This window comes from Telmatherina bonti (assembly GCF_933228915.1).
Source record: "Telmatherina bonti genome assembly, chromosome: 12".
Taxonomy (NCBI): Eukaryota; Metazoa; Chordata; class Actinopteri; order Atheriniformes; family Telmatherinidae; genus Telmatherina; species Telmatherina bonti.
In genome coordinates, this window is record NC_136610.1 from 35,045,184 (window position 1) to 35,062,389 (window position 17,206).

General features: G+C 40.1%; 1 protein-coding gene across 1 annotated transcript; it reads right to left on the minus strand.

The window, feature by feature from the left end:
- Nucleotides 1-4,706: 4,706 nt before the first annotated feature.
- On the minus strand, nt 4,707-14,000 carry sting1 (stimulator of interferon response cGAMP interactor 1; the record flags this gene model as incomplete). Its single annotated transcript, XM_079250202.1, has 7 exons — nt 4,707-4,954; nt 7,890-8,076; nt 9,887-10,146; nt 10,319-10,427; nt 11,423-11,609; nt 13,321-13,547; nt 13,989-14,000. The coding sequence occupies 7 exons, from the start codon at nt 13,998-14,000 to the stop codon at nt 4,707-4,709; spliced, it is 1,230 nt and encodes a 409-aa protein (XP_079106328.1).
- Between the last annotated feature and the right edge of the window lie 3,206 nt (nt 14,001-17,206).

The window sequence follows — 17,206 nt, forward strand, 5'->3', positions numbered from 1 at the left end:
AACCAATAAAATAAGAAAAGACTGGAAATGGTTTGGTGCAAATTTAGTAAATGGAAAAAACATTTTAATTTAAATTTGGTTTAATAAAAGATGAAAATCAGCTGCTGATTCATAGAAACACGTGAAACATTAAGACAACAACTTGTGTTGAGCTCCACCCGGGTGGCGTGATAAGAGCGCAGACGCTGAGCAGGTGCTTATTTAGCTGGTTATCTTCTCTCACCTGAGTCACCTACCTGGGAAATCTCCCGGCTGTGACATCACAGCAGCCAGCCAATCAGGTCGGGATCAGCTGTTGCAGCAGCGTCTCACCACCAAGGAGGAAGTCGGTTTGTGTGGAAATGAAGGGGAACTTCAGGTGACTCTACTTAGTCAGAATCCTATCAGTAATTATCATAAAAAGCCTCCCAGACTAGTTTTTAACACTAAAGGAAAAGAAGTGAATTAATCAGAAATATGACTTCCAGGTGAAGGAATTTAGTTTTTTTCTTTTAATTTTTATCTGTTGTTTCACCTTTTTTTAAAAAAAAAAAAATCAATCTTTTCTAAACCTAACTGATGCTTTATGTATAATTTGAATCTCATTTGTTGTAATTTTATTTAATCACCTCCGCCAAGGAGGTCATGTTTTTAGCCAGCGTCTGTCAGTCTGTTTGTTTGTTTGTTTGTTTGTGTTCAAGATAACTAAAAAAGTTATGAAATAATTTTAATGAAATTTTCAGGAGTTTTTAAAAATGTGAAAAGAAAGAACTGATTTTATTTGGTGGTGATCCAGCGGAGGTTTGCGCTCTCCAGGTGCTTTTCTCATAATAAATGTTTTCATTGGTATCAGGTGTGGACTGCAGGCAGGTCCCTCTCTTCCTAACCCTGGAGAGGGGAACTGTTCATGCAACGACCAGAAAAGTCGTGCATCCCACCCGCCAACCTGGAACCGTCACACTTTCAGACAGCTTCTCGCCACAAATGATGCATTCTGGCTGCGTCCTGTCGTTTAATACAAACTGATGATCTGTGGTATTTCTCAGACATGTTTCATCAATAAAATCCTTCAGGAAAAATCTTTTTTTTACCATAATAAACATGAAGTACTGCTGCAGCTCCACCAGACCTGCGTGTTAAACCCCTCAGAACCTGGACCAGCACTGATTGGATGCACAAGTGAGGCCTTTTAAGTTGGCCTTCTGATGCTTTTCAAAACCTCTTAAAAATATATTTGTTCAGGCAAGCATTTTAGCTCCAAAAAGGCTCAGTGACACTGCTGTGTATTTATACTGTTTTTATTTATTAATTTATTTTTTCCACACGTTGCAGGTTTTTTTTATGTTTAATTGTTGAGAAGCACTTTGTGACCTTGTGTTTATGAAAAGTGCGATATAAATAAAGTTTATCTTATCTCAGCTTATCTTAAGTAGTTTTTTTAGCCTATGCGGAAGTGCCAAAAACTGCAGTTCCACTTTCATCCACTAGGGGCTCCAAAACAAAGCAAATTCCCATAGACTCCCATGTTAAAAAGACCAACTTCACAGCAGAAATAAACACGTTTACAGCAGAAATAAACATGTTTACAGCAGAAAAAACATGTTTACAGTAGAAATAAACATGTTTACAGCAGAAAAAACATGTTTACAGTAGAAACAAACACGTTTACAGTAGAAATAAACATGTTTACAGCCTGGTTAAAAAAAAGTTATTTAATAGGGTGAATTTCTTTTTATAACTTGTGTTTTTTTATCATGAAATTTGGTATAATTAGGGGTGTGGGGCAAGAAGGCAGACGGTAGCACAACTGTGAATTTAACCGGCTAACAGTGTGCCTTAGCTTTATCCCACCAACCTCTGTTAGCTGGTTAGCTAATTGTTAGCTCCAGGTTAGCTCTTAGGTACAGGCAGCTTTGAGTTTGACAGACATCAATCATCCACCCTCATGTTCACAGCCCCCCCTCTCAACCCTGCCTCTTTGCCCATTTTTTTTATTTTCCAGGAGAGACGGCACCTGTGACTCTACCAAGATGGGAACGTTGGGAACCGCCCAACAAGCTCCAGTTCAGCTCTTCAGAAACCTACAGGCATAGGTGACAATTCCTGGTCCAGAAAGTAGAAGTCCTGCCATGTTTTTGGATCTACCTGTACATTTAGAACAGGTGTTTTCACTAACAGGCTCGTTTACCTGGTAAATAAACTGCTCAATAAATTCAGCTTGTTTGGTGGCTGCTGCCGGACAGGACTTTTACTTTCTGGACCAGGAATTGCCGTCTCTGAATACAGTTACGTCACGAAGGCTCCGTCCATCTTTTTACAGTCTATGGGTTCAACGCATCGTATCGCAGGTAAACACCAACTAAACACACACGTGTGCGTAGGTGTAAAAGTGCATCACATGTTGGAACTTTTGCATTGTGCAAAGAGCTAACTTAGCAGTCCGCTAACACTGATGCTAACAGAGAGTTTTACATCCAGACTGCTCTTCCATCAGACTCCAACCAGCAGGTGGACTCGTGTCTTTCCTCTGGAGCGATCCCTTTCCCGCTTTCTCTTTCTGGCCTCCTCAGACACCGTTTTCACCTCCTTACTTCCTTCAGACATGACAAACTTTAGTTGGAAGTGGAGGAAAAAGCAGCACAAAGCAGAGCTTCTGTGTTTAAAGCAATGACTCCATGAGAGACGGATCCACTCCTGCAGTGTTACAATGTCTGGTTTCTGAAGAAGGCAGCATCTTTTGAAGCGCCGACGAGCGTCAAGTTCTGTACACCGACCCCAGAAATCATCCATTATTGCTCACATTAGGCTGTTTGGATCAGAAGTTACACAGAAATAACTTCTGCAATGACTTTAAAAATAGAGTCATTGCATTATTTTAGCACATTGACCTCATTGTTCCCATCCGTCAGCATCGGCGGGTGAGGACGATAATGCTGGTGGACAGGTCTGACCTGTCTATAGCTGACATGTTTACAGTTTTGGCTGTTTGGTAGTTTTACAAACCATCATCTGTTGACGACTCTGATCACACAATCTCCTGGCAGCAGCATGATGTGTTGATGACACAGAGCTTAAACAGCTAAATCACTGACACTTGTTTGTTGTTTAGTCTTATTTGTTGTCTTATTTTCCCATATCTAGTTTTTGATTGTTGGAAAATGATCTGATCTAATATGTTGGGATGTTTTCCATTTTGGGGTCTATATATGTGATTTTAAGATCACTAACGGACCATGTGCTTTTTTTTTGTATCATGTTTTATTCCATAAAACCTTATAATAGAAGCAGTACGTACATTTTTTTCACAAACTTGCTAAATAAAAAAAGCTAAAATATCCTTTTATTCTTTATTTTTTTCCCCTTTTATGTCTCTTTTTTGTGTCTTGGAGCGCTCAGCTGAGAGACCTTCGCGCTAACTACAAATACAATGCAGACACATTAAAAATCCTTTAATCTGCATGTTATGAACAATGTGAACAAACTGCATCCAGACTCTAAGGAGCTGATAACAGCAGGGATCAGATCGCTCTGCTCCTCTTGCCTGATCCTCACTGTTCCAGAACATCAAGGTTGTAAACATGTCTGATGCAAGCTGGCCGTGCAGTTTCAGCTGCGGTAGCTCGCGGTCATGAGGAGTGTGTGTCAGATGCAGATAAACAGGCTCAGTGCCAGCTGTCTTGTGACTGCTTCTTTTGTTTAAACAACCATAAAACACATCTTTCTCTTTCTCCCTCCTCATTTACACTCATCTTTTGCCTTCCTTTCCCAGCTTCTCCCTCCATCTAGATTCATCCTTTTTCACTCAGAATCAGTAAAGCAATATATATTTTTTTACTATTCATTTGTTCATATTTTCTCTTTGGAGCCATAATTTGCATTTTAAATCTTTAACAGACTTGGTGGAAAACTTTGCACTAATCAAAATATGTAGTGTGGGATTAATTATTCTTTGTCCAAACCACAGTCAGGAAAGCAACAAGTACAACAGAGTGTACCCCACTCCATACTTTTAATTTCACTACACATTAACTACCTGGAAGGAAGATGATGAATACTCAGCCTGAAGTCACGACACTTCCCTGAACTCGGCAAGGCAAGTTAAGACGTTAGAAAATAAGTAGAAATGTTAAAATTAAAACCAGAAAGAAAAGGAAATAACATGCAATAAAAATCTATCTATCTATGTTGTTGAAACAATGCAGACATTTAACCCCCTGAGTCCTGGTTTTTCTACAAACTTTTAAAAAAAAAAAAAAATCTAATCACTTTAATGTATTTATTATTCTTCATGTATTTAATTCTATATTATATATTCTTTTTTTTTTTTATTTTTTTATAATAACTCATATAATATCTAACCATATGTCGTTTTATGTCAGTCTTTTTCCTTCTGCTTTTTCCATGTATTTATTTTGTTTTCATATAATTGCAAATACTTCCAGGTGTTAAGGGGTTAAATCAGAGGTGTCAAACTCCAGTCCTGTAGTCCTGTATCCGGCAGGTTTTTGTTGTTTCCCTTTACCAACACAGCTGATTCAAATCAAATTGATCCCGCAGCTTTTTGTCAACCTATTTTTGAGTTTCAGTCAGGTGGTTCAGAGCATGGAGACAACAAAAACCTGCAGGATAGCAGCCCTCCATGACTGGAGTTTAACACCTGTGGGTTAAATATTTTCTACATCTGCCAGGTCACAGTGTGCAGATCCTGCAGGAGAGGAGGGCTGTGGTTATGCATCATGTCTCTCTCTGAAGTGGGGTTCGGTGTTCTCAGTCGGCTCCCTGAGAGGCAGAGGTTGCTCCAGGCTCATCATGAGCGTTGGCTCTCTGCTCATCTGTTCTCCATGCGGAGAATTCAGGAATAGTTGTTCCTGTTCCTGAATGGGATGCGGGGTGAGACAGAACTCCTCTTTCTCCTGCTGCTCCAAGTGTTTCAGGATGGTTTTGGACAGGAAATGAGGGTCGTCCTTGTGCTCATCTGGAGGAGGACAACACATCTGTGTTAGCACACTCTAGTGGTTCTCACTGTTTTTACCTCATCTCTTAAAAAACAAATCAGAAACATGTAAGAGCCTTAACTTATTATACACAGGACAAGGAACAGTGATGCATGTTTGGTTTTTTTTTTATAAACAGAGCAAAGGTCAACCTTTTGCTGTAACAGGTAAATTTTTTCTTCAAACAGGTACAAATGCAGAAACCATTGCTTTATAAACCAGACCATCCGCAGCTCATTTCTGAAACCTTTTTTTTTTTTTTTTTTGCATTTACATGTCTTCAAATTTGGCATAGGTGATCACTTTACTAGTTTGTCAGGTAAAAATGGATGGACGGAAGAGACTGAAATCTTTTTACAAATGATTAACGAGAAAAAAATAACCACCATCTCTGAAATTAGGGAGAAGGCTTTAAAAAGCCATGGAAAATAACCGCATATGGCTACAATTCTCATAAAATCTTGAAAATAATGTCAACTGGCAAAAATGTATGCCTCAGACAAGATTTTACGAGAATTGCAGCCAAACAATGTTCAATGAAAACACCTGAGAATCACAATTATAGTTTGTCAAAGTGTTTGAAATATTGCTTTTATTTAGCCAAAGACTGTAATGGAAACGCAGCTACTGATGAGCCTGTTAAGCGGGACCAGGCGTTACGATTGATAACGCGGCACCAGTACCGCCAATGCCTTGAATCAGTTACGTGATTTCCGGTGTCTCGTTGAGACGTACAAAGAGTCACACGTCATCGGTAATGAGACGGCAGAGCTTTCACAAATGCTTCAATGCAGCTTTTCAACCAAGTCCATCTCATTTGAAGGAAACAGGCTTCGGTGCTTCCATTTCAAATGTCCCATCTCTAGTTTCCACTGTCCAGCAGAACCATTAGCTAGAGGTAACTATTCTGCAGGGTTCTGACTTCACACCTCTCTCCACGCTTCACCGGTGGGAAAGTAACGCACTCGTGTTCCAACGCTTTTATTTTTTAAAGTTTTGTGTCAGAAACATTAAATTTACACAAAAAGTAGAATTTCAAGCCTAGCACTCATAGTTAGCCACACTGTTAGCTTCCATAGTTAGCTACGATGCTAGCATCTATAGTTAGCCACAGTGCTAGCATCCATAGTTACCCACGCTGCTAGCATCTATAGTAAGTCATGCTGCTAGCATCTATAGTAAGTCATGCTGCTAGCATCTATAGTTAGCCATGCTGCTAGCATCCATAGTTAGCCATGCTGCTAGCATCCATATTTATTCACGCCACTAGCATCCATAGTTAGCCATGCTGCTAGTATCCATAGCATAGACTGTATATTGAGAGTTGGGCGGAGCCTCCGTGACGTCACTCATAGGTTTCTGAAGAGCTGAATTGAAGCTCGGTGGGCGGTTCCTACCATCGCCATCTTGGCAGGGGCATGCACGTCTCGTCTGGAAAGTACTAACATGGGCAAAGAGGTAGAGCTGAGAGGGGGGCTGTTAGCGTCATGTGGGATGATTGATATCGAGTGAACGCCGAGGTTTCTGTAGCTAAGAGCTAACCCGGAGATAACAGGAGCTAATCAGCTAACGGAGGTAAGCTGACTAAAGCTAAGCCATGTTGTAAACTGTCTAAAAACCGCGGTTGTTTTATGTTCTTCTGATTTGAAGCCGGAGATTGGTACCTGTCAATCAAAAGGACACACCCCTAAATATGCCAAACTTCGAGTTTAAATTACTTTTAAACGGGCAAGTTAGAAAAAAATTCACTCCCCCCCACAGTTGTCATGAAGGTAAACCTGACCTATTAAACTGAAAATGGATTTTTGAACCAGGCTATAAACATGTTTATTCATGCTGTAAAGTTGGCCTTTTTAACATGGGAGTCTATGGGGATTTGCTCTGTTTTGGAGGCAGCCCCTCGCGGATGTAGGGGGAACTGCAGTTTTATGGACTTCCGCATAGTCTTCACTTTTTACCACCGAAGGTTGCTGCTTGATTCATAGCTAGTCATGCTGCTAGCATCCATAGTTAGCCACGCTGCTAGCATCCATTGTTAGCCATGATGCTCGCATCCACAGTTAGCCACGCTGCTAGCATCCACAGTTAGCCACGCTGCTAGCATCTACAGCTAGTATTCAGAGTTACAGTAACTACAGTGGCCTTTCTGCGTGGAGTTTGCATGTTCTTCCCGTGTATGCGTGTGTAACCCTCTCCAGCATCCCCGGCTTCCTCCCACCCTCCAAAGACATGCATGTTAGGTTAATTGGTTTTCTCTGAATTTTCCCCTTGAAGTGAACGTGAGTGTGAATGGTTGCGTGTCTCTGTGTTGGCCGTGTGATGGACTGGCAACCTATCCAGGTGTATCTGCCTCTTGCCCAGTGGTTGCTGGGATAGACTCCAGTTTCCCGTGACCCTTAATTGGACTAAGTGGTAAAGATAATGGATAGATGGATGTTGTCTGACATATGACTCCTGTTATGTTAAATAAAACAGTTTTTCCTTTGTGAAGCACTTTGAGTAACAGAAAGGTGTTGTACAAATAGAGAAATCTAAATTCAGACATTTCTTTTACAACTACCTGTCCAGCCGTTTCAGGGGTTTTTGCAGATACTGGAATAACTTCATGAGGTGAAACTGTATTTCTTCAATAACAAGCCTAAGATTGATTCTCTGACCTTTACATGTAATTATTTAAAGCCACTTTCTTTAAAAAAAAAAAAAAAAAAAAAAAAAAGCCCCCCCACACGCACAAACGAAAAAGCTAAACCTTTTAACCCAAACTGCAAAGGCATCTATTAACACATAAATCCTGACTGTGAGTCCTCAGGGTGGAAGTGGATCAGCTAAAAGCTAAAATCCCCCTAAAAGCAGCCTGTCATGCTGCGCGCTGTGCACAAAGTTCACAGCGGCTCAAATGAGTGCTTGTTCCCGTACCATTGAGCAGAATGAGTCTGTAGCAGTTGCGACACTCCAGCGACTGATCCAGGATGTCCTGCAGGGTCCTGTAGAAGAGCAGGACCTGCTGTCTGCGCTCAGGCTCCCCAAAACCTGTGCTCCGCTCCTGCGACATCCTGTACAGGGTCAGCAGAGGGGTCGCGTACTCCATCGCACAGTCATACACCTGGTTACACACAACAGGCTGTTTTAATCACTTCAGAGGACATTATCATTGACTTACATTCATTTCCTGGAAGCTTATGCTAATACTTTAAGTTGTGTTTATGATCAGGAAATTTTGGGCTCTGCTTCTTGTCCCTCAGGTGGAGTCGAGTTCCCACAACACGAGCTGTGTAAATGCATTCAGGGAAGACAAGTTTCCTGGACAGATAATCCTTTAAAAGCTTGTTGCTCCGTTTTCAGGCATGTTTGATCGAGATGTTCTGCAGATAGATGGTGCTAATAAAAACAAGAGGTGATATCTCAGGTTTAACCATGAGGTGGCAGTGATGTTTTGCAAGAAAAGTACAAATAAGCTGCAACAACAAAGCAATGCAAACAATACTGTAGTGCGTCAGGGTACATGTCAATAAATATACCGACAAAGCTACTATTTATCACTAATTATTCTGGGAATGTGATATTAAGTGGAAATGTGATTATGTTTGAAGGCTGTTACAATCTTTAATGTGATATTACTTAAGGCAAAACAATGGACAGCTTTCAATTTCTCCATAAAGGTGAATTTTAACCACTTATAAACACCTGTAGAGCAATAATTCTATTATTGAGGTGATTTAGTGGTTTAAAAAGGCAAATTATGAGGAATACTGGTTGTCAGGGTAAATGTGGGTTTGAGCTAATTCAGCATTGGTGTTTGTTGGTAATCCTGTCACACACATTAATGAAAAGACATATTTCTGTCCGCTTTCAGGGTGCAACATAAAAAAACTTAATCCCGTTTGGTCAATTAAAAAATTCTCTGATCTACTTCATGCTAAGTTTGCACATTCAAAGACAAATGTTCCAGATTTTCCCCACAAAAAGGATCTTGTTAACGTAACAAGTTTTACATTTCTACAATTCAACATATCACATTATACTATAGCAAGTTTCAATACAAGTTTTTACAATAAACTGTCACTTCATAGCAATAAAATACAGTAACACTAACATGCTATAATGTGATAGGTTTCATGTTTTTACAACAAAATGTAACACGTTGTATTGTAATAAGTTTAACGTTTCATTTTTTACAATGAAATGTTTTATAACATTATGTTTTACGTTTTTTACAATAAACATACATTTATAAGATAAGTTTCATATTTTCAAAATAAAAATATCACGTTATAGTTTAGCAAATTTTACATTTTTACAATAAAGCTATCATATTCTAACAAGATAAGATTTACATTTCAATAATGTAAATAATAAAACATTCACGTCATAACAAAAGTTTGCTTTTTTTTTTACAATAAAAAGTACCACATTCTAATATTATATTTACATTATTTTATGCTTTTACAACAAAACTGTTTGTACGTTGTTACTTTTGTACAATAAAATTGTACAAAAAAATAAAAAAAATAAAAAAATAATTGTAAAAAATAAAATCACAAAATAAGTTTTGTGTTTTACAGTCAAACTATCACATTATAATGTGATATGTTTTACATATTTACAATAAAGCTATTATATTATAAGAAACTAAGTTATGTTTTTACAATCAAACTATCATGTTACAAGATAATCAGTTGTATCTTTTTATATAATTTATATTTGGGTACTTATTTTTATTTAATTTAAATGTTATTTTTTATTTTATTTATTCTAACACCAGATATCTTGACACTCAGGTACATGGAGGAGGGCTCTCCAGGTGTCATGGGCCAGTTCATGATGACTGGAGAGCAAATGTCGTTTGATTCTGTAAACATAATGTCTGCTAAAAGCTGTAAAATGTACTTTTATTCATATTTTCATTCACTTACGTTCCCTTGCTCATCGCGGACTCTGTAGACGCTGTGCTTGTAAACCCGACCCCGGATCCCAGCCCTGTCGATCTCATTGTTTTGAAGGTTCTCAAAAAAATAGATGTTGTCATCCTCGTCCTCCAGCTTGTCTGGGATGCTCGTATCAAGAGGGATGAGGATGAGGAGTTTCTTGGAGCCGCGACCCCAGAGGGGCACCTGATGTGGACCGATGCTGGACTGATGTGTGGCACGAAACTTTGCGATGGCATCCCCCAAACCTGGATGGATACATGGAAATTCAGATTTCTTCATGCACGTTTTGTCACACCTCAGCTGATAGGAAGGGAGCTACAAAAAATGCAAATGAGTCCAGTGTGCAGGACGTATACCAGCTGGGTGGTTGTAAAAACTCAATATGCAGCAAAAGTCTGTGGTGGATTTGTTACTGACGTGGGAGCACCAGCTGCAGGTAACCTATGTAGAAGGACCAAGCCAGACCATGGGCCACGTTCATCTTCCTCCTCTCGCAGATGTCTGACACTTCCACCTCTGATGGACCCTACGCAGTCGCCACAGAAACAGCCAGAAGGATGTTACAACTCCTCACCTCAGCTCGAAGCCACCTAATGTACTGCAAGGTATCAGGCAAAAGAGAACGGGCATTCCTGCTCCAAAGCTGCCCTTTCTTTTATTGGATAAATTTTATTAGAATCAACATAAAGAAAGGCACAGCTACACAAAAGCATGAGATGGATTTTCATTCATGTGGAACAGAGGAGGTCGTGAAAGCTGAAAAAGCTAAGAAGCTGAAAAAGATGTATTGATTACAAACAGCTGCCGCTTTGGGGGAGTTTTTACAAGAACTTAAGTGCAGTGTCATACATTTCTTCCATCTACTGCTGCTAACTCAGCTGCAAAATATTAAAGTTGCTGCCTACTCTTCTTTAGTTTCTTCTAAAGCACACAGTCACTGGCAAAATTTACAAAAAAACACTGGTTTGGCGGCTAATATTGGCATTTAATCATAATTTATTCTCTTACAATGAGCTGTTTACATGTCAGCTGCCATATTTAGGCCATTATTTTTACTACGGTGTCTCTGAATGGACAAACAACCCTGTGTGTGAAGTAAGAACCCTCTGAATCATTGATAACAATTTGTTTTCTTACATAAAGTTCTAAAGTAGAAAGTTTAACTTGGCGACAAAGTACGCTAATGGAAAATGTAGTGCCATTGTAGCTAATGCTAGCTAATGTAGCTAAGTCCAGTAGCGGATGCCTCCATCGATATCTGATCGATGCCCTTTCTACTGGCTGTGGAAATGCAACAGTTTGCTACACCAGACCCTCCCGTGTTGGTGCACTGTTTGATGAAAACAGGACTTAAAAGGTCATTAGCCCCCAAATAAATCCAGCGATTAGCATCTATAGATCTTTCAGAATTTTACTCTGATATTCAGAAGGTTGTGTTATTTCTGCTTGAACTGAAATAACGTGAGACTTAAAGAGGTAGGTGGAAGTGAGTAGTGTTTGGGTGTTAGGTCTGAACCTCACCACTAGTCCCAGGCTTTTGAACAGGGTGTAAACAACAGGAAGCAGGAAAAGGAGTTCCCAGTACTGGTTTTTGTGTGGCAGAGTGTGTTTGGTTAGGTAGAACACAAGGCCGGCCACCAGTGCAACCAGCAGGGTCTGACCCAGCAACCCACAGGCTGACAGCATGTGGAGCTTTCGGCATCGATACCTACAAACACAGAGAGAGCAGGAGGATGCTGTTGGTCCTGATATCACATCCTTACTGTGGAATATTTTTATCTTTTAATAGCTCTAACAAACTGAGCAAGAGCATTTATTTTTTTATCATGAACTGGTTTGACTAAAAAACAATATGCAAGGAAAAATTGTTGTTGTTCATGAAAAAAAATGGCATGCAAGTATGGCCACCCTAGGCTTCCGTATTTGCAAAAGGATACCATGTAACTTGTGCAGGGCCGGATTAAAAGTGCACAGCTCCCCGGGCCCAGAATGCTCCAGGGGCCCCCTTCCCCACTGCAACATTGTGAAATGTGTGAATGATACACTGCGAAATTTCTAACATCTCACCACTGGTACCAGTAGCAATACACTAGACACTGTGGTGTAACTAGCTGGCTTTTATGTACATTTTGTTTCATGTCCAAAATGCTGGGGTTGGCCCCACATGGGCCCAAGTGGGCGTGGGCCCCTGGGCCTGTGCCCATAATACCCACTGGATAATCCGGCCTTGAACTTGTGGTCCAAACAAACTAATGTGAGTAATAATGGATGATTTCTGCTTTTCGATGCTCCGAGGGCGTTGCCCTCTTCACAAACCAGACATTGTAGCCTTGCAGGAGCGAATCCGTCATGTGACGGATGGAGTCATGTGACCCGTAGCACTTTGCTTTATGCCCCCCCCCCCCCCCCCCCCCTTTAAGAAGGTGAAAACGGAGGCCAGAAATAGAAACCAGGAAAGGAATTGCTCCAGAGGAAAGACACGAGTCCACCTGCTGGTTGGAGTCTGATAGAAGACCAGTCTGGATGTAAAACTCCCTGTTAGCATCAGTGTTAGCGGACTGCTAAGTTAGCTCTTTGCCTGTTACGTAGCAAAATGTGATGAACTTTTTCACATCTTTCAGCCAGTTTTTATTCAGAACAATGGTAGTAAGTGCCTGATGAGCCGCAGAATGGTGCAGAATACGTCTGTGTCTTTGTTTTGCTGATTAGTAGACGTTAGTTGACACTAACCGCCTACAGACCAAAGCTAACGGGACTCTCTAAACATTTTATGTAAGTTGGGCTGGTTTGAAGCAATAAATGCCTTTCCTATAATTCATATAAATATCAGAATTAAGAGATCAATTACCAACTGGTCTGGTTTTATGGTTTTATGCTGTTAAATAGTTAAATAGAAAGCTGTACTACGGTAATGTCCCATAAACTAACAGCTAATGCTAACTTTTAAATAATGAGCTATTGACATGAGTTACTGCTTTGTTTGATACCTAAAACTACCATTTATAGTAATGTTTTAGACAGTTTTTGTTATGTGTGAGTTATTTTGTGTATCAAGATGGCAACTGTTTAATTATGCGACAGCGTCGTGTGTTCTGTGGGAAGTTTCAGGTTTAGCGGCTCTAGTGGCCAAAAGTTACATGGTATCTCTTCAAGGTTTGCAAATGCTTTTTTTTTGTTTTGTTTTTAACAAATATTGAAAGGAAATACTTTTAGCTCCTGAAAAGGAAGCATATTTTTAGTTGAAGGGGAAAGCTGTAACAGTATTGACCAACAACAATGAGCTAAGTGACCCTGAAATAATCTGCAAGAAGCTGCAGAATTACATCTAAAAGACACATATTACTACACAACACAGCTTGGCTAATAACATGCTGATGACCATAGCTGCTTAACAGTTTGTCATCCCATATTTCTCTTACCTGGTGCTAAAATGGCGCAGCATCTCTTCTAGGAGCAGACAGACCCCATGTAGCAGAGAACCTAATGCCGTGGTGAGTATTGCCAATGCCGCCCAGCCACAGAACCTCTCAGAAGATACAACCACCAAGGCTACTGTTGTTATGACCGCCAGCACAACAGAACACACCTTAGGCAGATTCCCACGAGGCCGCGTGATGACAGCATCTAGATCTCGGAGAGGCTGCATCTGTCAGGAAAAAGTCCTGTTAAAGCCAGAATCACAGATCACTGAGTGTGTCTGCTGACTCCACCCAGAAAACCTAAAAGTCTCACATAATATTACAGTTGGGAGAAAAACCTGTTTTCTGTCACTTTTTCTAAATCTGTAACAAAAGAGTTTGGTGTGAAAATGTAGCTGAAAAACTATTTTAAAAGCATGCAAAAGTGCAGCTTATTGGAAGCTACATGTAAGGACATAGTGCTGGATGTTTGCATGTCTAAACAAAAATTTGCCCCTGGCTCTATAATTTTAAGCACCGTAGTCAGAACTCTGAAAAACTGGCTGTGCCGCCCTCAGTCAGATGGAAGTAATTCAGTGGAAAGCTTTGAATAAAAAGAGCATAATTACTCAAAGATAAATGAAAATATAACCTGTGAAAACTTATAAACAGGTGGTTTGTTGCTGTACCTCTGCAGCCATAGTAATCCTGAAAGACTGAATTAAACTAGACTCCTTTTTTTAAAAATTTTTTTTATTCATGATGATGTTTCAGTCCAGAACTGAAGAAGCATTTCAGGTGAGGTGAAAACATCAAGAACCAAGTTGCATTTTATCAACCTTTTATTACAAATAGGTGACTTAAACATGAATAAATCTTGTTGATTTCATTGTATAAAGAGCTTTAAAGCTAAATCTGGATACAGTAAAACACAAAAAGATGCTGTATACAAACAAATGCAGACAAAAAGCTTCACTTAACGTTTCTGTGTCTAATAGTGTGGTAAAGACCGGTTGGTTCAACACCACAGAAAATGCATTTCTAAACGATGGAAGAGAAATAAGTGTATGATGAGTGTATGCTGGGACTCACCTCGGTGTGTTTTCTCTGAGACAGAAAAGAGAGATGTACTTCATTTACTTATTTATATACCTCTCCTCTCATGTCTCCACCTCCTCTGATATAACACTTTCTGTTTCAATTTCCTATACATGCTGTAACTCTGACTGGCGCCACCCTAAAGCAAAGATAAAGGTGGGGGTGGGGGTGTTTCAACAGACTGAACCGCAGATGTCAGGAAGTATTTTTAATGACAAATGACTGACTTTTCCACATAAAAGTGTGAAGACGGCTGAGAGCTTCACTGCTTTCCTGTGTCTCATGTTGAACCCCTAGGATACAGATAAAACACTATCAGATGCAATAGCTAATAAAAGGTGAATCAGAACATCTCCCTGCAACGGACTCTGTGAAGATAACGCTGCAGTCGTCCAGATATTCCTCCATCATTTGCATGTTTTTGTGTGGAGATCGTATGTAAAACATGAGTTATTTAAACACTTATCAGAGGTGTTATGTGTATTCACATTTTATTTATTTACTTTAAGTATAGATTTAAGTGTAAAAGTACTGGTTTTAGAACTGAAGTATAAAAATGAGAGTACCATTAGAAAATGTATGCTTAGGAAGGACAAAAGCTTAGGCCACCTGTCTGGAAAAATATAATTTTAAAGGGCTGTGATTGCTATAATTTCATCTTTAAAATGTTAATGTTGGAAAGTTTGGGAGGCGACCCCACCAGTATGTCCATGTGGGGCCCATAATGGTTAACCTTACAAAGCCAAACGCATCATTTTTTATGCATACAGTTTCTGAGACATTTTGCATCACTTTATGGTAGAGACATTACTAAACCTTTGGTGTATACCATATAATACTGCTCTCCTGGTAATAAATTGTGAAAATACAAAGAAATATATATATATTTATCTCAGATTTTGTTAAAGGGTCAAATAAAAACTTCAGTTTTAAAAAAGAAAATGGGACTTTTCTGCCCAGTAGTTCTAAGCTTGGGCTTTAAAGGGTTAAGTATGGGCTGCTGATTAGGGTCCTAAGTGGGTTTTTCACAGTCTCCACATCTGTTGGTCCTGACTGAGTTTCAGCCCAACTTGGGTCCATTGTAGGCTTAAACTGCCCACTTAGCCCACCTACATCCCTTGTGGGGCTCATTCAGTCCACATGGGCTTCATATGTGGGGTCCATCTGACTGAAACCACATGGGACCTCCACTCAGTAGACACATAGCCCAAATGTAACCTTTATATGCCCCACATGGACATGCTAGCTAAGATATGGGGCCTACACGGGTCCTGTCCAGTTCACTAAGTTGGGCCCCACATGAGCGAGGTGAGGTGAGGCCATCGGCAACCTCCGGCAGTTAAAAGTGAAGCCAATAGGAAGTGCATAAAACTGCAGTTCCCCCTTAATCCACTAGGGGCTGAAAAAACAAGGAAAAAAAAAAAGTTAATACCCATAGACTCCCATTTTAGAAAGACCAACATCACAGCAGGAATAAACATGTTTCCAGCCTGGTACAAAAATCCATTTTCAGTTTAATAGGTCAGGTTTACCTTCATGACAACTGTGGGAGGAGTGAATTTTTTTCTAACTTGCCCGTTTAAAAGTAATTTAATCACGAAGTTTGGCATATTTAGGGGCGTGTCCTTTTGATTGACAGGTACCCGATCTCCCGCTTCAAGTCAGAAGAACATAGAACAACTGCGGATTTTAGCCGGTTAACAACGTGACTTAGCTTTAGCCCGCTTACCTCCGTTAGCTGGTTAGCTCATGTTATCTCCGGGTTAGCTCGGTTAGCTCTTAGCTACAGAAAACTTGGAGTTCGCTCGATGTCAATCATCCACCATGACGCTCACAGCCCCCCTCTCAGCTCCACCTCTTTGCCCATATTAGTATTTTCCGGGCGAGACGACGCGCATGCCTCTTCCAAGATGGTGATGGTAGGAACCGCTCAGCTCTTCAGAAACCTACGGATGACGTCATGGAGGCTCTGCCCATCTTTTTATATACAGTCTATGGTATTTCCTTTATCTGCAGCCAAAATTTAACCCAATAACTACATAAAGTAATGCTTTGAGTTAACTTTGACTTAATCCAAGGACAAGACTCAGCCAGTATAAAAGCCAACATGGGTTCAGCTTAGTTTGGCAGGGGGTCCACAGCTTTTTAGTATTTGCATGAAGGGGGTCATCAAGAAAAATAGGTTGGGAATCATTGTGATAGGACACCTGTTCTCCTGAGTCTCTGTCACAGACATCTTTATGAGGCTGCATTCGTTTGCTATGTCCCTGCTGGATGTGACGGGATTAGTGTCGTGCAGTTGTGGTGGGTCATGAAAGAACAATAAGGTGTGTTGAATGATTGACGTTATACCTCTCATCCAACCACAATGAAATCCACTCTTATCTGGATGGTTTTGTGTGTATGTGAGAAAGAGGGAGTGTTTTTTTTAATGAGAAGTCAAAATGAAATCAGCATTATGAGGCTGTTTTTCAACTGGAAGGAGTAGAAAGTAAAACGTTAAGAGGAATTAAAGTGGACATACCCCAAATTTCTACTTAAATAAGGAAACAAAGTATTTGTACTTTGATGCTATTGACAGTAAAAAAGGAAAGAACAAACTTTGAAAGTCCTTCATTGACTTCATCCATCGGAACCGACTTTAATGGACGCTTGTACTTTCTCTCCTGTTAAAAGTTGAGCCGTTTATGGGCTTGGCTTTTCCCATATCTGTGTGTCAGATAGATATTTCTCCCCTTCCCTGGGGTGTAGATGTTTTCTCAGGGTGTGACGCTGTGCTCACCTGCTCCTCATATCAGACAGAAATTTA